Consider the following 16,579-nt stretch of genomic DNA (forward strand, 5'->3'; position numbering starts at 1 on the left):
AGGTCGACTTTGGAGCAGGTTGCCCTGTGTCCAGATCTCAACTCTGATACTTACTGTGTGTCCTTTGGAAAGTCAGTGACTTTGACTCAATTTTAAAGATAGGGTCAGTTTCAATCTCAGAATTGTTCTACTTAATGAAATAGCATAAGTAATGTATCTAGCACAGGGTAGACACTAAATGTCAGTTCTTACAATTAAGTGTAAAATTGTGCATTATAGTTAGAGTGTCTCAGATATTCAGTGGACAGGGAGAATGGAGTAAGATGAGCTTCTTGAAAGACAGGCCAAGGAGTCTAAATATATGAGGGAAAGAAAGAGAATGACCTTTACTTTTGCTGGAAACCATTTTTTGTTTTTGTTTTTGGGTTTTTTTTTTTGGTCATTTGGTATTGTAAACCTGGTGACAGAGGCCAGTCTCTTGGGGAACAAACTGATTCCCCAAGATCTGAGAAAGTAAGTGGGGTGGATTTCTTGAGACAATATAATTTACCCAGGATAGATCCATGCTAGGCATGGTCTAATGGGACTCAAATGCCTGAGCAAAAGTAATAGGCTTTTATTTTCTGTACAGTGATGCTAGGTATTTTCCCCCCTAGAAGTTTATTATTTACCAGCTCTAGAATGTACAATGGCTTTTCATGGATTTAAGTCCAAGTTGCAAAGGTGGTATAATGATCCAAACTGATCACCAGCACCAATTCTATACAAAGTTCAAATTTTGATGCCTAATTTTCCAACCTTAGTCTGGTATCACCCTACTTATCAAGTCTTATTTTTACTATTCTTAAACATCTATCTGCTTTAGAAAAAAAGGATTCACTGTCCCCATTTACATATATTCCAATGCTTGAGAAACAGCCTACAACATAGTAGGAATTGAAACCTTAATTCTCTCCCCTCCCTCAATGTATGAGTGACTGGGTTTACAAAGGCAAATGAGACATGGACATTTCCCACTCTCAAGAAGTCCAACAGTTTATGTGAACCATAGAATACAAGATATGGTACACAAAAGTTAAATATCTGTCTCACACACACACAAAGAGAAAATGATGTTCCCATGGAAAAGTGTCTGAGATATCTACTCTAAACCAACAACTTATTATAGAGGATAACACCAGAAACAAAAAGGAAAGAAAAAAAAACAGAGAATATACACAAGAGTATTATTCTTGTGCAACTGTATTTACATCGGTGGGTACCAACATGAAAATTAGCCTGTATTCAGTAACAAAAAATATGTTCTCCTCTCAAGACTTCACTGAACTCACTAAATGTTGCATCTACAAAGAAAATAAAACAAGACTAATAACTGTGTTTACATTAAAATGGGCAAATAAAACATATTTTATCAAAATTATTAAGGTCTACTAGATTAGTGTATGTTTTGTTGGCTAAAGTTAAATTTTCTGATTCCTGTTGTGTAATCAGGCCTGTACAAGGCTCTTAGTTGGCTGACTCAATCTGTTGAGTTCCTAACTATGTGAAGATTAAAAAAAAGTAATCACGTTATTTGGTTTTTTGTTATTAAGTTATATGAATTCCTTATGTATTTTGGATATTAATCCTTCATCAGATACATGATTTGCAAATACTTTCTCCCATTCCATAGGCTGCCTTTTCATTTTGTCTAGACAAATAGTGTATGATCTCACTTATATGTGGAATCTAAAAGAAAGAACTCATAGGAACAGAGATGAATGTGTCAGCTAACCTTATTACGGTAATTATTTTGCAACATATACATATATCAAATCATCAAATTGTACACCCTAAACTTACATAAGTTATATATCAAATATGTCTCAAATATGTCAAATGTCTCAATAAATTTGGAAATAAAGAGAAAAAAGAAAAGTTAAAAAAAAAATGTCCAATAGTATTAGCAGGTGAGAGATGTAAATTATATCATCATGAAATCAGTGCCATAAGTGAGGTAGCAAAAGGTGCTGTGGGAAAAGAGAACAGCTCCTACTTCTATCTGAAGAAGTCATAATCTTCCCTGCACAACCATATTCATAGCTACCTTTACCTTCTGCCCATATTTTCTTCATTAATTTTCTACCTCTCCAAACTTTCTTCCTTCTCCCCCCTTGTTAATCTAAATCAATCCAACCATTAAGGATCAGTACAAATTTTGGCTTTTCCAAGAGGCCCTTTCAACCCTCTTTTCTAAACTACTAGTGTTCTTGTACCTCAGTTTACATATTTTTGTTTCAAACACATTAGTCCCCACTTCCCCAGCTATATAGTAATGCCCGTGAATATTTGGCAGATTCTTAAAATCTCAATGATCCACTGTATAATATCACTTGACTGATATTTTAGCATATGTGATTGAACATAATCCTATATTCTAGTACAGATTAACTGTCCAGCACTGACTATTACAGACGTTCTCAGATCTCTAACTATACTTACAGGCTAATTCAAAAGTTTTACCTATTTCACTCATTATATATGTCTAAGGTCATCAGTTCAAGTCTTAGGGAATTATTTCTAATATGCTTCTAATGCTGTGGATTTTAATATGGACTTCTCCCACAGTGGAGACTGACAATGAATAAGTATTCTAACATAACCTAAATACCTTACAAATAAACTCATGTTTGTCTACCTGTTTTACCAATAAGAGGTAGTCCAGAGCTTCTGACAATTTCTGGGCATAGCCCTCCCATCTTCAATTTCTATTTCTGTAAAACAGAAACTCATTCTAACAGGTTTCAACCTCTCAGTGTCGTAGAGTGAGGAAACAGTAATGTACTAATTAGCAACTGATTGGTAAAAGGGAGACAGCTGACATTAAAAATTATATTTTAAGCTTCATCTAGTTCTAGAACCATTAACAATTTTCTGTATAACTATTAGCAGACCCTCTGGTGATCATGCATCCATTTTTCCCTGTTAAGGTTTATCCTAGCACTGTGGATGACTGTAAAACTGGTATTTCCAGTGCAGAAAAATGAAAATATTAAAATAACTACTGAGGAAATTTTAAAGTTTATTTAAAAACCAAAACTTCAGAAGCAGGGATGAAAGAAAAAGAAGAACTAAAAACAAGTATAATTGGTGCTCCTGCCATAACAGGAAATGAAGTTACAATAATAGAAAAATTATCTGAAGTAAATTTGATTCTTGGTTTGTCTTTTATATCAGGAAAGCAAATGCTGCTGTCTGAAGTTAGAACACAAATTTTTAAAGTCATGATAAAAAAACTCAAACTTTTAAATAATCTTTCTTATTAACTTGGGAGAGACTTTTAGGAACTAATTTCTTTTTTTTTTTTTGCGGTACGCGGGCCTCTCACTGTTGTGGCCTCTCCCGTTGCGGAGCACAGGCTCTGGATGCGCAGGCTCAGCCGCCATGGCTCACGGGCCCAGCCGCTCCGCGGCATATGGGATCCTCCCAGACCGGGGCACGAACCCGTACCCCCTGCATCGGCAGGTGGACTCTCAACCACTGCGCCACCAGGGAAACCCAGGAACTAATTTCTTGTTGTAAAGAAGTATATTGATTCAGCAGTTCCTTTAGTTTCACTTCAGTCCCTCCTTCCCCAAGTTAAACGTAAGTAAAATTAAATGTTTTTTACTAAAAAGTGGCAATGATCCAACTTTTCTGAAATTATATCCACATATATGCCTAGATAGGCATACAAATTTTGAGTAATTAATTTGTTATTTTGGGTGGTGAGATTCCCTCCCTCTTACACTTTTAATATAATGAACACGTATCATTTTTATAAAATCAGCCATTATCCTAAGAAAGAAAAAAAGTATAAAAAACAAACTTTTTGCCCAGTTTACAACATTTCTCTCTTTCTACCTTCAACTGCAGTTCATTGTCAACATCTTGTTAGCTAACAGAGATGTTTGCCTTTGAAAGAGTTAAAAGCACCTTTAATTAATTACCTTTTATTGAGCTCTTACTATTCACCCAGTATTACACCAAAACCTTTCCCATCCCTTCACTGATTAATCCTCATGACCTTGAGAGGCAAGTACCTTCCCTTTTTACAGATAAGGTAAAATATCAATAATTTGCCTACAAGGTGACAGAGCTACTAGGGAAAGGAAAAGATTCAAAAACCTAGGTCAGACTATAAAGGTTAAGTTCTTGACCACTAATTTTAAACTAACATAGTTCAAATCCAGATTCTGTTACTAGCAGTGTGAATTTGGACAACTGACAACTTGTCATCTTTATCTTTTCCACCTCAAAATGGGCAGATTACCATCCTCATTATGGACGGTTTTAAAAAATAACAGATAAAGCTCTTGGTCCTTCCTTTGGGATATAGAAAGTACTCTATTTGGTGATAAGTTACAAGTTATTGTCACACTAAGAACATCAAGAGGAATGTAATATCACAAAAGTAACTAAAATTTATGAATACCAGACAAATTTAAGTCATGTACTATTGAATCTTAGTGGAAAGTGTTTATGTCTGTTCACAGAACATTCCAATATTCAAGTACTGTAACATACAAATATAAATTAGAGCTTAAAGAATTATCAAAATTTAGTAAAATATGACATAATAGTAAATAAAATTTAGGCCAATCAGATAGGTCAATTTCCAAAACAAGAAGGTTATTACTTGGCTCCATTTAAAGTTGATTCAGGCAAACTCATTCTCTTTGGGGGCTAAGTCATCATTTAAAACCATCACCTTAGATGGATCTAGAGACTGTCATACAGAGTGAAGTAAGTCAGAAAGAGAAAAACGAATATCGGATATTAACGCATATATGTGGAACCCAGAAAAATGGTACAGATGAACTGGTTTTCAGGGCAGAAACAGAGACACAGATGTAGAGAACAAATGTATAGACACCAAGGGGGGAAAGTGGTGGTGTTGGGGGGATGGTGGTGTGATGAATTGGGTGATTGGGATTGACATGTATACACTAATATGTATAAAATGGATAACTAATAAGAACCTGCTGTATAAATAAATAAAATTCTAAAATAAAAAAAAAATTCTATTTATGGCAAAAAAAAAAAGAATCACCTTTACTTGCTTTTAACCAAGATGCCTATTTTATCCTTGCTGATATTAAAGCAACATTTACTCAAAAAATAATAATAATAATAAATTTTAAAAAATAAAACCATCACCTTAAAAGTAAAACCATGAAAAAAATTTCATGCTTTTCCCCTCTGAATATTAGTTTAACTTTTGATTCGACTTTCAAGTTCTAATTCAAATAAAGTTTTCCAAGGCTTCTCTGGTCACTGAAAAATGGATTTTTTATCTAACAAGGAAGTCACAGAAAATGGGTTAAAATACATAGCACTGTTCTTAATACGTAACTTGGCTGAAATAAAAGTATATCTGTATATTTACAATTATTTAAAAACATATGAAAATAAATTTGACTTTTGAAAGAAGCAATCTCAGTAATTTAAAAAGCCACTTTATAAACCACCATTTAAAATTCTGAACAGCTAATATGCTCCATTATAATTTCAAATATATATAATTGTTTTATTTTGATTCTAAGTTTCAGCATTAATGACATTTCCAGGTCTTAGCAATTATACACTATATTACATTTAATAAATAACTGGGTTAAAAAAATAATGGAGCATCAATGATCACTGAATAAATTAGTGACACCTAAGAGTAGAAAGTGCTTTTGAAACCTGCAACAATAATCTGTACCAAAAGGCATACCTGAATATGCATACCTCAAGTCATCACTTGGTTCTTTTTTTTCTGGAAGTTCCATGTGCTTGAAGTCTGCTGACTGATGCTCTTCAGCAACATTGGGCTCCTGGCTTATCATGGGAACCTCGGAAGTAAATGAGGGCTCCCCTTCATTGGAGACTCCAAAGAGGTCTGGGTCATCTTGAATTACATCAATTAAGAGAACATCATCTTCATATGCTTTAAGAATATCTGGAAACCCCACTTCAATTTCTGAGAAGTTCTTAGTCATTTTTCTACCACTAACTTCAGAGAAAACTGCTTTGAATGTTTCTTGTTCACTAGAGCAGAAGGCAGGACTTTTCTTTATACACCCAGGATCACAAGAAATAGCATTATTTTCAACTGTGAGAGAAACAGCTTCCTTATTAGAAACAATATTGCCTGGTTTAGAGATGTGGTTAGATGGTTTATTATCATTACCTTGCTTTAAAAAGCTTGGAGAAATAATACAGGAATTCTTACTGCAGTATGAGTTAGAACCAGCTTGCACTGGAATTACACTATTTTGTATGCTCAAAGATTGAGGTCCTGAAGTTACTGTGGTGACATTTTCTTTAGTCCTATTCTGCCTTACCTCTGCTCCAGATAATCTGTCAAGAAGTTCTAGGGGACTATATACTTCTCTCTCTGATGACTTGCCATTTATTTTCCTTTTTTCTGTTTTGTTCTTAAGTAAGGGAATTTTAAAATTAGTCAGCCGTCCTGTGTTCAATATCCTAACCAAGTCTGGAACAACCAGTGTCTGCTTAGCAATGCATGCTTTTTGATGAAAAGTTTTGCCTGTAGAGCTATTTGCTTCCTGGCCATCCTGGGAAGCCACTGTCAAATTCAGTTTTGTTAAATTCCCTCTATCTTTTTTTTTACTTCCTGTTAAGTTTTGAGTCACATTAGTTAATGGAGTATCTTCAATAGTATTAGAAACTACCCCTGACGCACTTCTGCTTAGTTTCTCTGACTTCATTTTTTTATTACCATTGATGATAGGTTCCTTTATAACCATTAAAGTAGGTTCCACTGTAGAGACTGAAGATAAACAATTTAAATTAGAATCCAATTTCTCTCTACTTGAAGATTCACTGCTTGTTTCTGTTAGAGAACTTTGTAGCATCAATTTGGAGTCAGTTAAGTGAGTTTGATTTGTTTGGTGTTTAAGAAAATCATCTTGCCTAAAACTTTCCTGAGACCCAGGAAGAAAGTTATTTGACTGTGGCAAGGAAGCCTTTTTCCAACACCAGGCAGATATTCTAGCACATGAATAACAAGGCCAAGTCCTTTTGCCAGTCATTGGTATTGTTCTTTGACAGCTAAATTTAGATTCTTCAGCTTCATTCTTCGAGTCTTCCCTCGAAGCTCTCTTTTCAATAGGATGGCAATTGCTAGGTGACTTCACTATTGAGTTTTTCATCCACTTAAAATACTCCTCTGGATCCATCCTTTTACATCCTAAAGGCTCTGAAGCATTCTTTTTTTCTTCTTTTGAAAGTGGCTCAAGAGTTTTCTGAAACACAGGATTTACATGGTGTTCATGACTTGTTTTTTTCCCTGTTTCTGGAAGACTTAATAAATGATCCATTGGTGACAGCGTGTTATTGTTTACTTTTCTCAAAACTTCTAAAGGATTTTTTTTAGCCTCTGAAGTCTCTGTTTCTTTACCTTCAGCACCTGTTTTTTCTTGTAACACCAGCTCATATTTGTTATACACCTTAGAGAATTTCATCTTAATAACCATTTCATCTCCTTTTTCAGACACCTTCATCTTTTTTCTGGGTTTTCTCCCAACACTGCTCTCCTCTAATGAATGTTTATTTTTTTCACTTTGAAGGCAGGAAAGCAAGTCCTTATTTTTACTTTGGTATGAATCATTTTCTTCAAGTAATAACTGATTTACTCCCATTAAGTTTTCTTCAGTTTGTAAAAGCTGAGGAATATTATTTGTGTCACTCTTATCTGCAAGACTCCTAGGGTTTTCTTTCTTTAACTCTGAGGAATTTTCTGGTACATGCATACATCCACCATCAGTTTTATATGCAAGGTTATTTTCATCATTACAACCCTTGAAATGGGGGAAACAACTGCAATCATGTAATCTTAAAATGGAATTGTTTTCTACTCCAAGTGACAAGCTGTTACAAGAATATTTTGGAGTATTCTTGTACAGTTCATCTTGGAATTCAACCTTACTATCTTGTGTAGCCTTATTTTCAGTTATTTTGAGAGGTGGCCGTTCTAAGCTTTTAAATTTAATTCGAATTCTTCTTTTAATACCTTTTACCAAACCTTCCTTACCCAAAGACTGCAAGAAAGCCATACTTTGAAATTCACTGCATTCCACTGTTTGCAAAGATTCCGAACTGTTTAATGATTCCTTTCTTACCAGGTCAATCCCTGGCTGTGGATCATCACTTGAGGCTTCAGTAACTTTTCTTTTTTCCTTGGCTGATCAAAACAACAAAACATACCAGAAAAGATTTTACACTGAGGAGGAAAAAGCAATACCACTTAAAATTTTAAAAAAAATTGTGAAGCCATCCATTTTTATTTCCCTGAATAGCTGTATGGAAACATACATTTGTTTTTAAATCAAAGACCTAATTTCTATTAAGGTCCTGTATAAACCTGTATAAATTCTAAGGCAGCTGAATAACCTCTAGCATCATGATTTCATACAAGCCAAAGTGAATCACTAGTAGGAATTCCTTTTACAGAACTTCTGAGCAAGGGATCCTAACAGGACAAACACCTTTTAAGCGAATTCCTGTTTTTTTCTCTCCGGGTCAACCCTGTGCATCAGTAAAGCCCATGTAGATGCAAGTGAAACGACAGTGGTAAAACACGGGTGCAGGAGAAGGGGTGCAAAGGCTAGAAAGGGAGTGACCCCTGCGTGCTTCCTTACTGTGTCTTCCCGATTGCAAGGGGAGCTCCACCTCCTTCGCTGCTTCGAAGCCCGGCCGGTCCGACGGGTCTGGAGAGCCCACCTGGCCCCCCAGACCCTCCACTCGCCGCCTCGCTGAGGCCTTCCCAGCCCCGAAAGCCTCACCCGACTTGTCACTTTCTACCTCTTCTCTACCAGACGCCCGGGCCACCATCCTCCTCTTTTGCCTGCTCTCTTCGCGCCCCGCCCCCGGCCTCAGGGCCACAGCCTCCCGCCTCATCTGGTCCCGGCCACCTGCCTCTCTTCCTCGGGCCTCGCGCGTCGCCTTCATGCCCCGGGGCCGTCACGGGGCCCGACGTCCGCGGCCGCCGCATCCGCCCCGGGCCGCCCGTCTGCCCACCGAGGCCCGCCACGCCCGCTTGCAGGAGCCCACCGGCCACTCAAAAGCTGCTCCGGCCGCCAGGCACCAGCGGCCCTCAGCCCCGTCCTGCCCCGCCGCGCCCAGCCGCCAAGACCCTGGGACCGGAAGCGGAAGTGGGGTCCGCGATGCCTGGCTGGGGCAGGCGCGGCAAGGCCCAACGGGCGGAAGGACCTCGAACCTTTGCAGCTGGCCCCTCCGCGGTTCGTTGCGGGGCGTGGGGGTGGAGCCTTCCAGTAGGCCGGACTCTCCCGGCCATCTCTCGCGCCTGGTTGCTCGCAAAAACCGAGTGGCTTCTAACTCCGCCCCAGGTCTCTTGGGGGGGGGGGGTCCCTTTCCATATGCCTTCCTGACATCCTATACGCAGCTCAAACTTAAGTTGTGCAAAACTGACCTTGTCTTTCATCACGGGCTTGCTCCTCTTGTGTTGGTGGATGCTTCACCGTCTACCCAGTTGTCTAAGTCAGAAACCTAGAAACCATCAGATACCCTTCTTTCCACTTCATCCCTCGCGTCCACTTTCATTAGGTCCGCTTGATTCGACTTTCTGTGTTTGTCAGCCACTCGCCTTGGCTCTGGCTTGCAGACTCTGACCCACTGCATCAACCTCCTAGATTTTATTCGTGCCTCCATCCTTGTGCTTTTTCAGTCAGCTTCCACCTGCCGCCAGGCCATGCCCTTCCAATGAAAGGATATCTTGGCATTTCCCAGCTTGACCTTTCATGAACCTCTTTTGCTCAAAGACTGAAGCTAACAAAGCCCAAACTCTTTATTGTGGTATTTGTGGCTCTTTCTGATATGGCCCCTGAATAGTTGATTTCGTCTCTTACTGCCACTGTAGGGGAGAAGGTGTGCTTCAGTAGAAATCTATGCACAGGAGTCACCCTTCTGCATTATCTGATTCTGATTCTATGGGAGATATTTTACAACTATATAAGTTGTAAATGAGTGGTAGCATTGCAAAATAATGGTCTATAGATATGCAAATTCTCTCCTACAGGAAGTTCAGTGGACTTCCCACTCCTTGTGGAAGAAGCCAGTTTTGCCTCCGTTTGCACATTCATTTCAATATTCCTGGTCTATAAACGTGTCTGTTCTTTGGACTCACCCTTTGAGTGGTTATTATAAAATCTGCCTGATGGGAGAAACAAAATCTTTAACATGTTCATTTTTACATCTATAAGACAGTCATGATTTTGAAACTGAGCAGGACCCTGTGGGGCCCTCCTGCTTACAAAAGGCTTTCTGTTTTCCCATTTCTTGTTTATAGGCTTCCCCTGAGTTCCAAAAGGGCAGATTCAGACAGTTACTAATTAGAGAAGTGAGGGAATGTAGAAACAAAGGGAAAACAGTAGTGCAAGAAACAACAGTGCATTGATAAAGCAGAGTCTTAATTCCTCCTCAAGGGATATACAGAACAATCTGATATCTTTGAGTTCTACAGGAACTAAGTAGCCCACCCAGGTAGAGGATGGTAACTTCAGACTGAGCACAAGCACATAGAACCCAGCCTAGTTTGAACCAGAAGACTGATGATTAAGATTCCTGAAACACCACCCTGTTTCTTCGCCACCAACCAATCAGAAGAAAGTCACGCATCCTGCGGTCCTCACCCCTAAATGTTGCTTTTAAAAACTCTTCCCTGAAGACCATCAGAGAGTTTGGCTCTTTTTCAGCATGAGCTGCCTGTACTCCTTGATTGGTGCCCTGCAAATGAATGCTGTACTTTCCTTCACTACAACATGGTGTCAGTAAATTGGCTTTGCTGTGCTGTGGGTGAGCAGACTCAAGTTCAGTAACAACTTTAATTGGGGGGGGGGGGCGGCTATCTTTTAACACCACACATACCCTTGCCTGCCTGCACTTAAACCACATTGGAATACTACTGAAGTTCGCTAGATTCCATATGATCCATCATGCTGATAGGGATAGAGTAGGATAGTTACACAGGTAGCTTTAGAAATCCCACTAGGGGATTATAGATAGAGAAGGAACTTTGGGAGACCATTGTAAGTTAACGACCACTCAAGAAAGTAATCAGAACATTGTGAAACAAGACAGGCCTGCTTAACAATGAAACCATGCAATAAAAGCGTTGCAGGAAGGGGGACCCCTGCCAGGGCCCAAGAGTGGGCTCTTGTCTAACACTTGGAAATGAGTTGTCCGAAGAGACACACGTGCTGACAAAGCAAGAGACTTTATTGGGAAGGGGTGCCCGGGTGGAGAGCAGGAAGGTCAGGGAACTCAGAACTGCTCTGCCACTGTGGCTCACAGTCTCAGGTTTTATGGTGATGGGATTAGTTTCTGGGTTGTCTCTGGCCAATCATTCTGACTCAGGGTCCTTTCTGGTGGTGGGCACGTCGCTCAGCCAACATGGATTCCAGCGAGGAGGATTCTGGGAGGTTGGTAGGACATGTGGACTGGAGTCTCCTCTCTCCTTTTGACCTTTCCCATGTTCTTCCGGTTGGTGGTGGCTTGTTAGTTCCGTGTTCCTTACGAGGATCTCCTGTCCTAAAATAACTCATGCAAATTGTTACAGTCTTTGCCTGGCCAGGGTGGGCAGTTTCAGTCAGTGTTTCCCCTAACAAAAGCACGAGATATGCCCCAGGCCATTAAGTGAAAAAATGAGACCTGCATCCTGCTGGTTGAGGTCAGCAAGATAATGATCCTTAGGACATGCACCTCTGCATGTACCAAGGACAGGAATAGAGGGGAAAGGTGACATTCCAAAGTAGAAGACCCTCATACTGAAACCTGAGATGATTTAACATATTTTACTGTATGTTACCACTCTTATTTGAATAGCCCCATGACATGAAGGAGGAGCTAATGATGTAAGCCTGCTGTCTACTCAAAGAATGAGGAAGAAGGTGGTCTTCTCCCCCTCCCCACTTTTCCTTGGATTATAAAAATGTAGCCCACTTAGTTATCAGGGCAGAGCTCTCTTGGCCTGCCCGCTTGTATCCTTCACAAGCACCCTATACTAATCCATCCTATACTAATAAATCCACAAGCATCCTATACTAACAAATCCACTTCTTACCACTTTGCTCCTCACTGAATTCCTTCTGTGCTGAGACATAAAGAACCTGAGCTTCATTAAGTCCTGAGATGAATTGTTCAATGCCTGTGTTTTGCTGAAAGCCTTACTTTCGGTTTCAAGGTTCATAGGATTAGCTGGCAAAATAACCACTCTACACTCAGTTAAACAAGAATTTAGAGAGAGTTTATTGAATTAACAAATTGCATTATACTAATTAAGAAAAGACTAGTATAACTAACTAAGAGAGAATGGTAGAGACAGAGGTTTATACATCTCCGAATTGGGGAAGCACCTACATCCAGATCCAAGCAATGCTGGGAAGCCCCTTGAACAGCAATCTGGAGTCCCAGTTGGGAAGGTCCCGGTGGTGCGTCCACCCCACGGGTAAGACTTCAGTTTGCCACTCGAAGGAGCACAGCTTTTAGCACCAGGCCGCAGGATGATAACAATCAGCCTACATGCAAATTTGCAGCTCTGGTAAGTTTTGGAATGTTCTTGATCCCGGGGGCTGGCCAGACCCTCAAGATGCAAGAAGTCCCATGACTGACTCGATCTTATCTAGTGGTTTATGATGTGGGCTGGTGCCACCCTGCTGGCCTGGGTGTAGCTCAGCAGTTGGGCATGAAGCCAGCTTTAGCGTCATTGTCCAGTCAGTGAGAGGCCTGGTGCCGCCTCTGAAGCCTGAACAAGACTACTTTACTAGCTTCCCCAACAGCCTGCCTCTCTACATGCTGGTCCTGGAAATTCTTCCTTTGCTTGTCTGCTTGATGAAGTACACTTTCCCCTCCAAGATTCAGTGCAAGGATCACCCCTCAAGGAAGCTTCCCGCCTAACTTTCTCCTTACACTTGGAGGGGTCAGGTGTTTCTGCCTGCAAACTCATCACTTTCAACTGTTTACTTGTATGTCCCCCTCAGGGCAGGTACCTTATTATTATTTTTTCTTTTTTTATGGCTGTGTTGGGTCTTCATTGTTACGCCCAGGCTTTCTCTAGTTGCAGGGAGTGGGGGCTACTCTTCGTTGCGGTGTGCGACCTTCTCATTGCGGTGGCTTCTTTTGTTGTGGAGCCCGGGCTCTAGGCGCGCAGGCTTCAGTAGCTGTGGCTCGCGGACTCTAGAGCACAGGCTCAGTAGTTGCAGTTCAGGGGCTTAGTTGTTCCGCGGCATGTGGGATCTTCCTGGACCAGGGATTGAACCCACCACCAGGAGTCCAGCTTCCTTGGTCCCCTGCATTGACAGGCGGATTCTTAACCACTGCGCCGCCAGGGAAGTTCTGGTACCTTCTTTTAATCTGTGCATTTTGTGTGTTTAAAGAGGAAGTTGGTGATTTTGAACCCAGTGTGTGTTAGGCATTCAAGAACGGTAGGTATGGTGCAGAGACTGTGAGTACTGTGGCGTTTGGATGAGTGGAATATCCTTAGGAGCTTCTAGAAAATAGAACTTAGGTAAGGGAGGTGTAAAAGATCTCGAAACTTTGTTTCTTTCTGCTTGTGAATGCTTCCAGTGAAAGGGAAGACAGTTGAAGAATAACAGAATTTAGAAAAAGTTATTTTAGGGATTTCAGGCGACATGCTCATTCCAAGTTCACCTTGTGCCTCAGTTTCCTCATCTGTAAAATGAAATAAGAGCACCTCCTGAAGGAAACCAGAATATGTCATCCCAAGCTATGCCTCTTTGACATAAACATTTTTTTGAGCTGAAGGCAATTAAGCAGCAGGAAATGCAGGAAAAACTATCTACCCTCCCTCAAGTCTGTGTGGAGGCAAGATATAAATTCTCCTTTACTGGAGATGACTCTAGACTCTTATCAGCTTGGAGATGGCACTAGAGGAATCTGCAAATAAAACTTACTCTGTTAGTTTCCTCCCATATGCTTACCTTCTTGCAGTTTGCCACCCTTAGACACCTAAAACTGCTTTCCTTTGTCCTGTAATTTCTATACAAGTTTATTGTTCCCTGTTGAAGATGCTATAGAAGGTGGAGTTCTAAGGAGTTCTTGTGAGAATTAAATGTGCTAATATTTGTAAAGCACTTAGAACAATGCCTAGCAGATTGTAAACAACAACTAGATTTGTTAAATAAAAACCTCTATATTGAAAGATAAATCCTATATAATTCTGACATTTACTACCTTCAAAATAAACATTGTTACTAAGATCTTGGTAAAATAAAAATAAAAATTCAAGAGTCCAGCTTCCTTGGTCTTAACAAAAACAGAGGGTCTTAAGGTTGGATATAGGCCCAGGAATTTAGAGACTTAAGCCTGTAACTGTTGAGCAATGCATAAAAGAGAAATGGGAAGAGCTTAGTAGCATAGGAAATTGCAAAATCAAGCTCCCTGAGTGTTCTGAATAAGAAAATTATAATCTTTATTACAGTTTTAAAATTCCTCATACCAAACTGCTTTCACTGAAAACTTGAGGAGATTAGGTGTGTTTATACAAGTTTTCTTCTGTGAAATGATTATCATAATCCTACTATTGTGCTTGGCAGTGTCTGGAAAGGGCAGGCACAGTTGTTTATCAGAAAAGACTCAGTCTTCCTGGTGGCAGATCTCTTACATTTGGGAGTCCAGAATATGGAGCAGAATATTTACCCATATCTATTGGACTGCACCTCAGTCCACTCAGAGTCAGCCCTTTGGGAGTCCCTTCTCTTCTAGTTCCCCTCCCCGCCTTTTAATTTTCTACCCCTTTCCCCTTGTCCCTGGATCCCGATGGACACTACTGCTTAGCCCTTGAAGTCAGCTTCAGGATCACTGCTTCAGCCATGTCCCTTGTTCATGGCAGGTCCTAGCTCTATGCTGGAAAGATGACAACAGAGCCACATTCTCTGCATTCTACAACTATAATTTGTAGATGATGAATGCACACGACTGGCTACACAATTTGTGAGGCTTAGTACAAAATGAAAATGTACTTTTTGGAGGCCCTTTGTTAAAAATTAAGGATTTCAAGACAGAGACAGCAGAGTATTAAACTAAGTGTGGCTCCCTGTGCAACTACACAGGTTGTGTGCCCATGAAGCTAGCCCTGTAGATCCACGGTCTACAAACCTCTCTATGGCTAATATTTATCAGTGTTGACATCATAACTTCTACTCTTCATTGTGCCAGTTCTTGGTCAGTTTGAACTCAGAGAAATTCCACTCTCTGCCTCTGCCCTGCTCTGAATCACAGGGGCTAGCCCCTCAGCCTGTGTTTTCCATGCTTCTGGATCATGGGTGAGATTTGGTCAATGAAGGACACTGGTAGCAGAATGGAGAAGGGAGACGTTTCCCCAGATCTTCCTCTGCTTCAGTCTGTCTATGAGACAGAAGTTGCATCTCCTCTGGGCCTCCATCTCTTGCTGGGCAGGCTCACTGGGGTGTAGCTTCAGCCAGGTGCCCTGAGGTCCCTTTACCCTCCATCCTCAGAGTAGCAGTGCCTTTCTGTTTTTACTGATCTCTGGGCACCTCATCAAACCCTGTTTGTTTCTCAGTTCTTCTACCCCTGCATTATATTCCTCTGTTTACGATACTTAAAGTAATTTTTTTTTTCTTGGTAAGAGAACCCCTCTGTAACTAAAAGTGAGGATGAAGGAACAAAGGGGATAAAAGGAAAGACTTCTGTTCTGCCATAATGGCAGGAAATGTTCTTTTGCCATCTTGAAATAAATGTCTAAATAATGCAAGAATAACCATGGTCTTCTCCCAAGACATGGTCGCTTTTCTTTCTCCTAAGTTATTTCCAATATTTTCACCAGGGGTAGCTTCTTATTCGACTTTAGATTGTGAATCTTCCATCCAGGAATATCACCGAATCTTATATTCAGCAGAGAATAACATATTGGAACGCTTTAAATGTAAGAAAAACAAATCTATAATCCTGTTTTACCTCTAGGGGGAAAAAGAGTCAAAGATTTCAAAACTGGCCAGTGGGTCCCAAATATTTTACTTCAGATATTAAAGCCCGGACTTGGAAACTCAATTGACTTTCTGTCCACTAGAGGGCCCCAGATCCAGAGCAGCCGAGGATGACGCACCGCTCTTTACTCTGGCTCCAGGAACTCCATGCTCTTTAAGAGCCTTTGATTGTGTCATTGAGTCAGATGAAGTCAATTACTCAATGTAATAAGTCCAAAATGGAACACAATGAGAATTTGTCAGCAGAACAGGACCTCAGAAATCATCCAGTCTCACCTCTTCATTTTACTACTGTGAGGCAGGGGAAGCTAAGTAATTTAAAAGTGCTGTGAATCAGTCATTTCCTAAGTGTTTCCGCTGCTTGCTGCTGAGTTGCCCGCACTTCCAAGTGGCCATTCTTCAGGAGACAGTCACCTCTGGTCTGAGAGAGAGAGCGAGGCAAGCACAAATTTATTCTCCTGCTTCTGCATGGGGCTGCACACCTGTCTAAGGATGTTTGTGGTGCATGTGCCCGTGTTCTAGCATCTCTGTAAGGAAGCTTGTATTTATGCCTCTCAAATTTTCCAGTTGAATTAGAGCCAACATTGTTGTCTATTATATCATTTTTGGAGGAGGGAATTCCCATTTCACTT

At 40.5% G+C, this 16,579-nt stretch overlaps 1 protein-coding gene across 1 annotated transcript in view; it reads right to left on the bottom strand.

Annotated features, from left to right (window-relative positions):
- The window catches only part of TOPAZ1 (testis and ovary specific TOPAZ 1), a 69,967-nt gene extending 61,008 nt beyond the window's left edge, over positions 1-8,959 (bottom strand). The window contains 3 exon segments of the mRNA XM_060110971.1: positions 5,692-8,149; positions 8,607-8,829; positions 8,831-8,959. Coding sequence (XP_059966954.1) covers positions 5,692-8,149; positions 8,607-8,829; positions 8,831-8,959 — 2,810 coding nt within the window.
- Positions 8,960-16,579: the final 7,620 nt, after the last annotated feature.

The sequence above is a fragment of the Mesoplodon densirostris genome, chromosome 10 (genome assembly GCF_025265405.1).
Source record: "Mesoplodon densirostris isolate mMesDen1 chromosome 10, mMesDen1 primary haplotype, whole genome shotgun sequence".
NCBI classification, from domain to species: domain Eukaryota; kingdom Metazoa; phylum Chordata; class Mammalia; order Artiodactyla; family Ziphiidae; genus Mesoplodon; species Mesoplodon densirostris.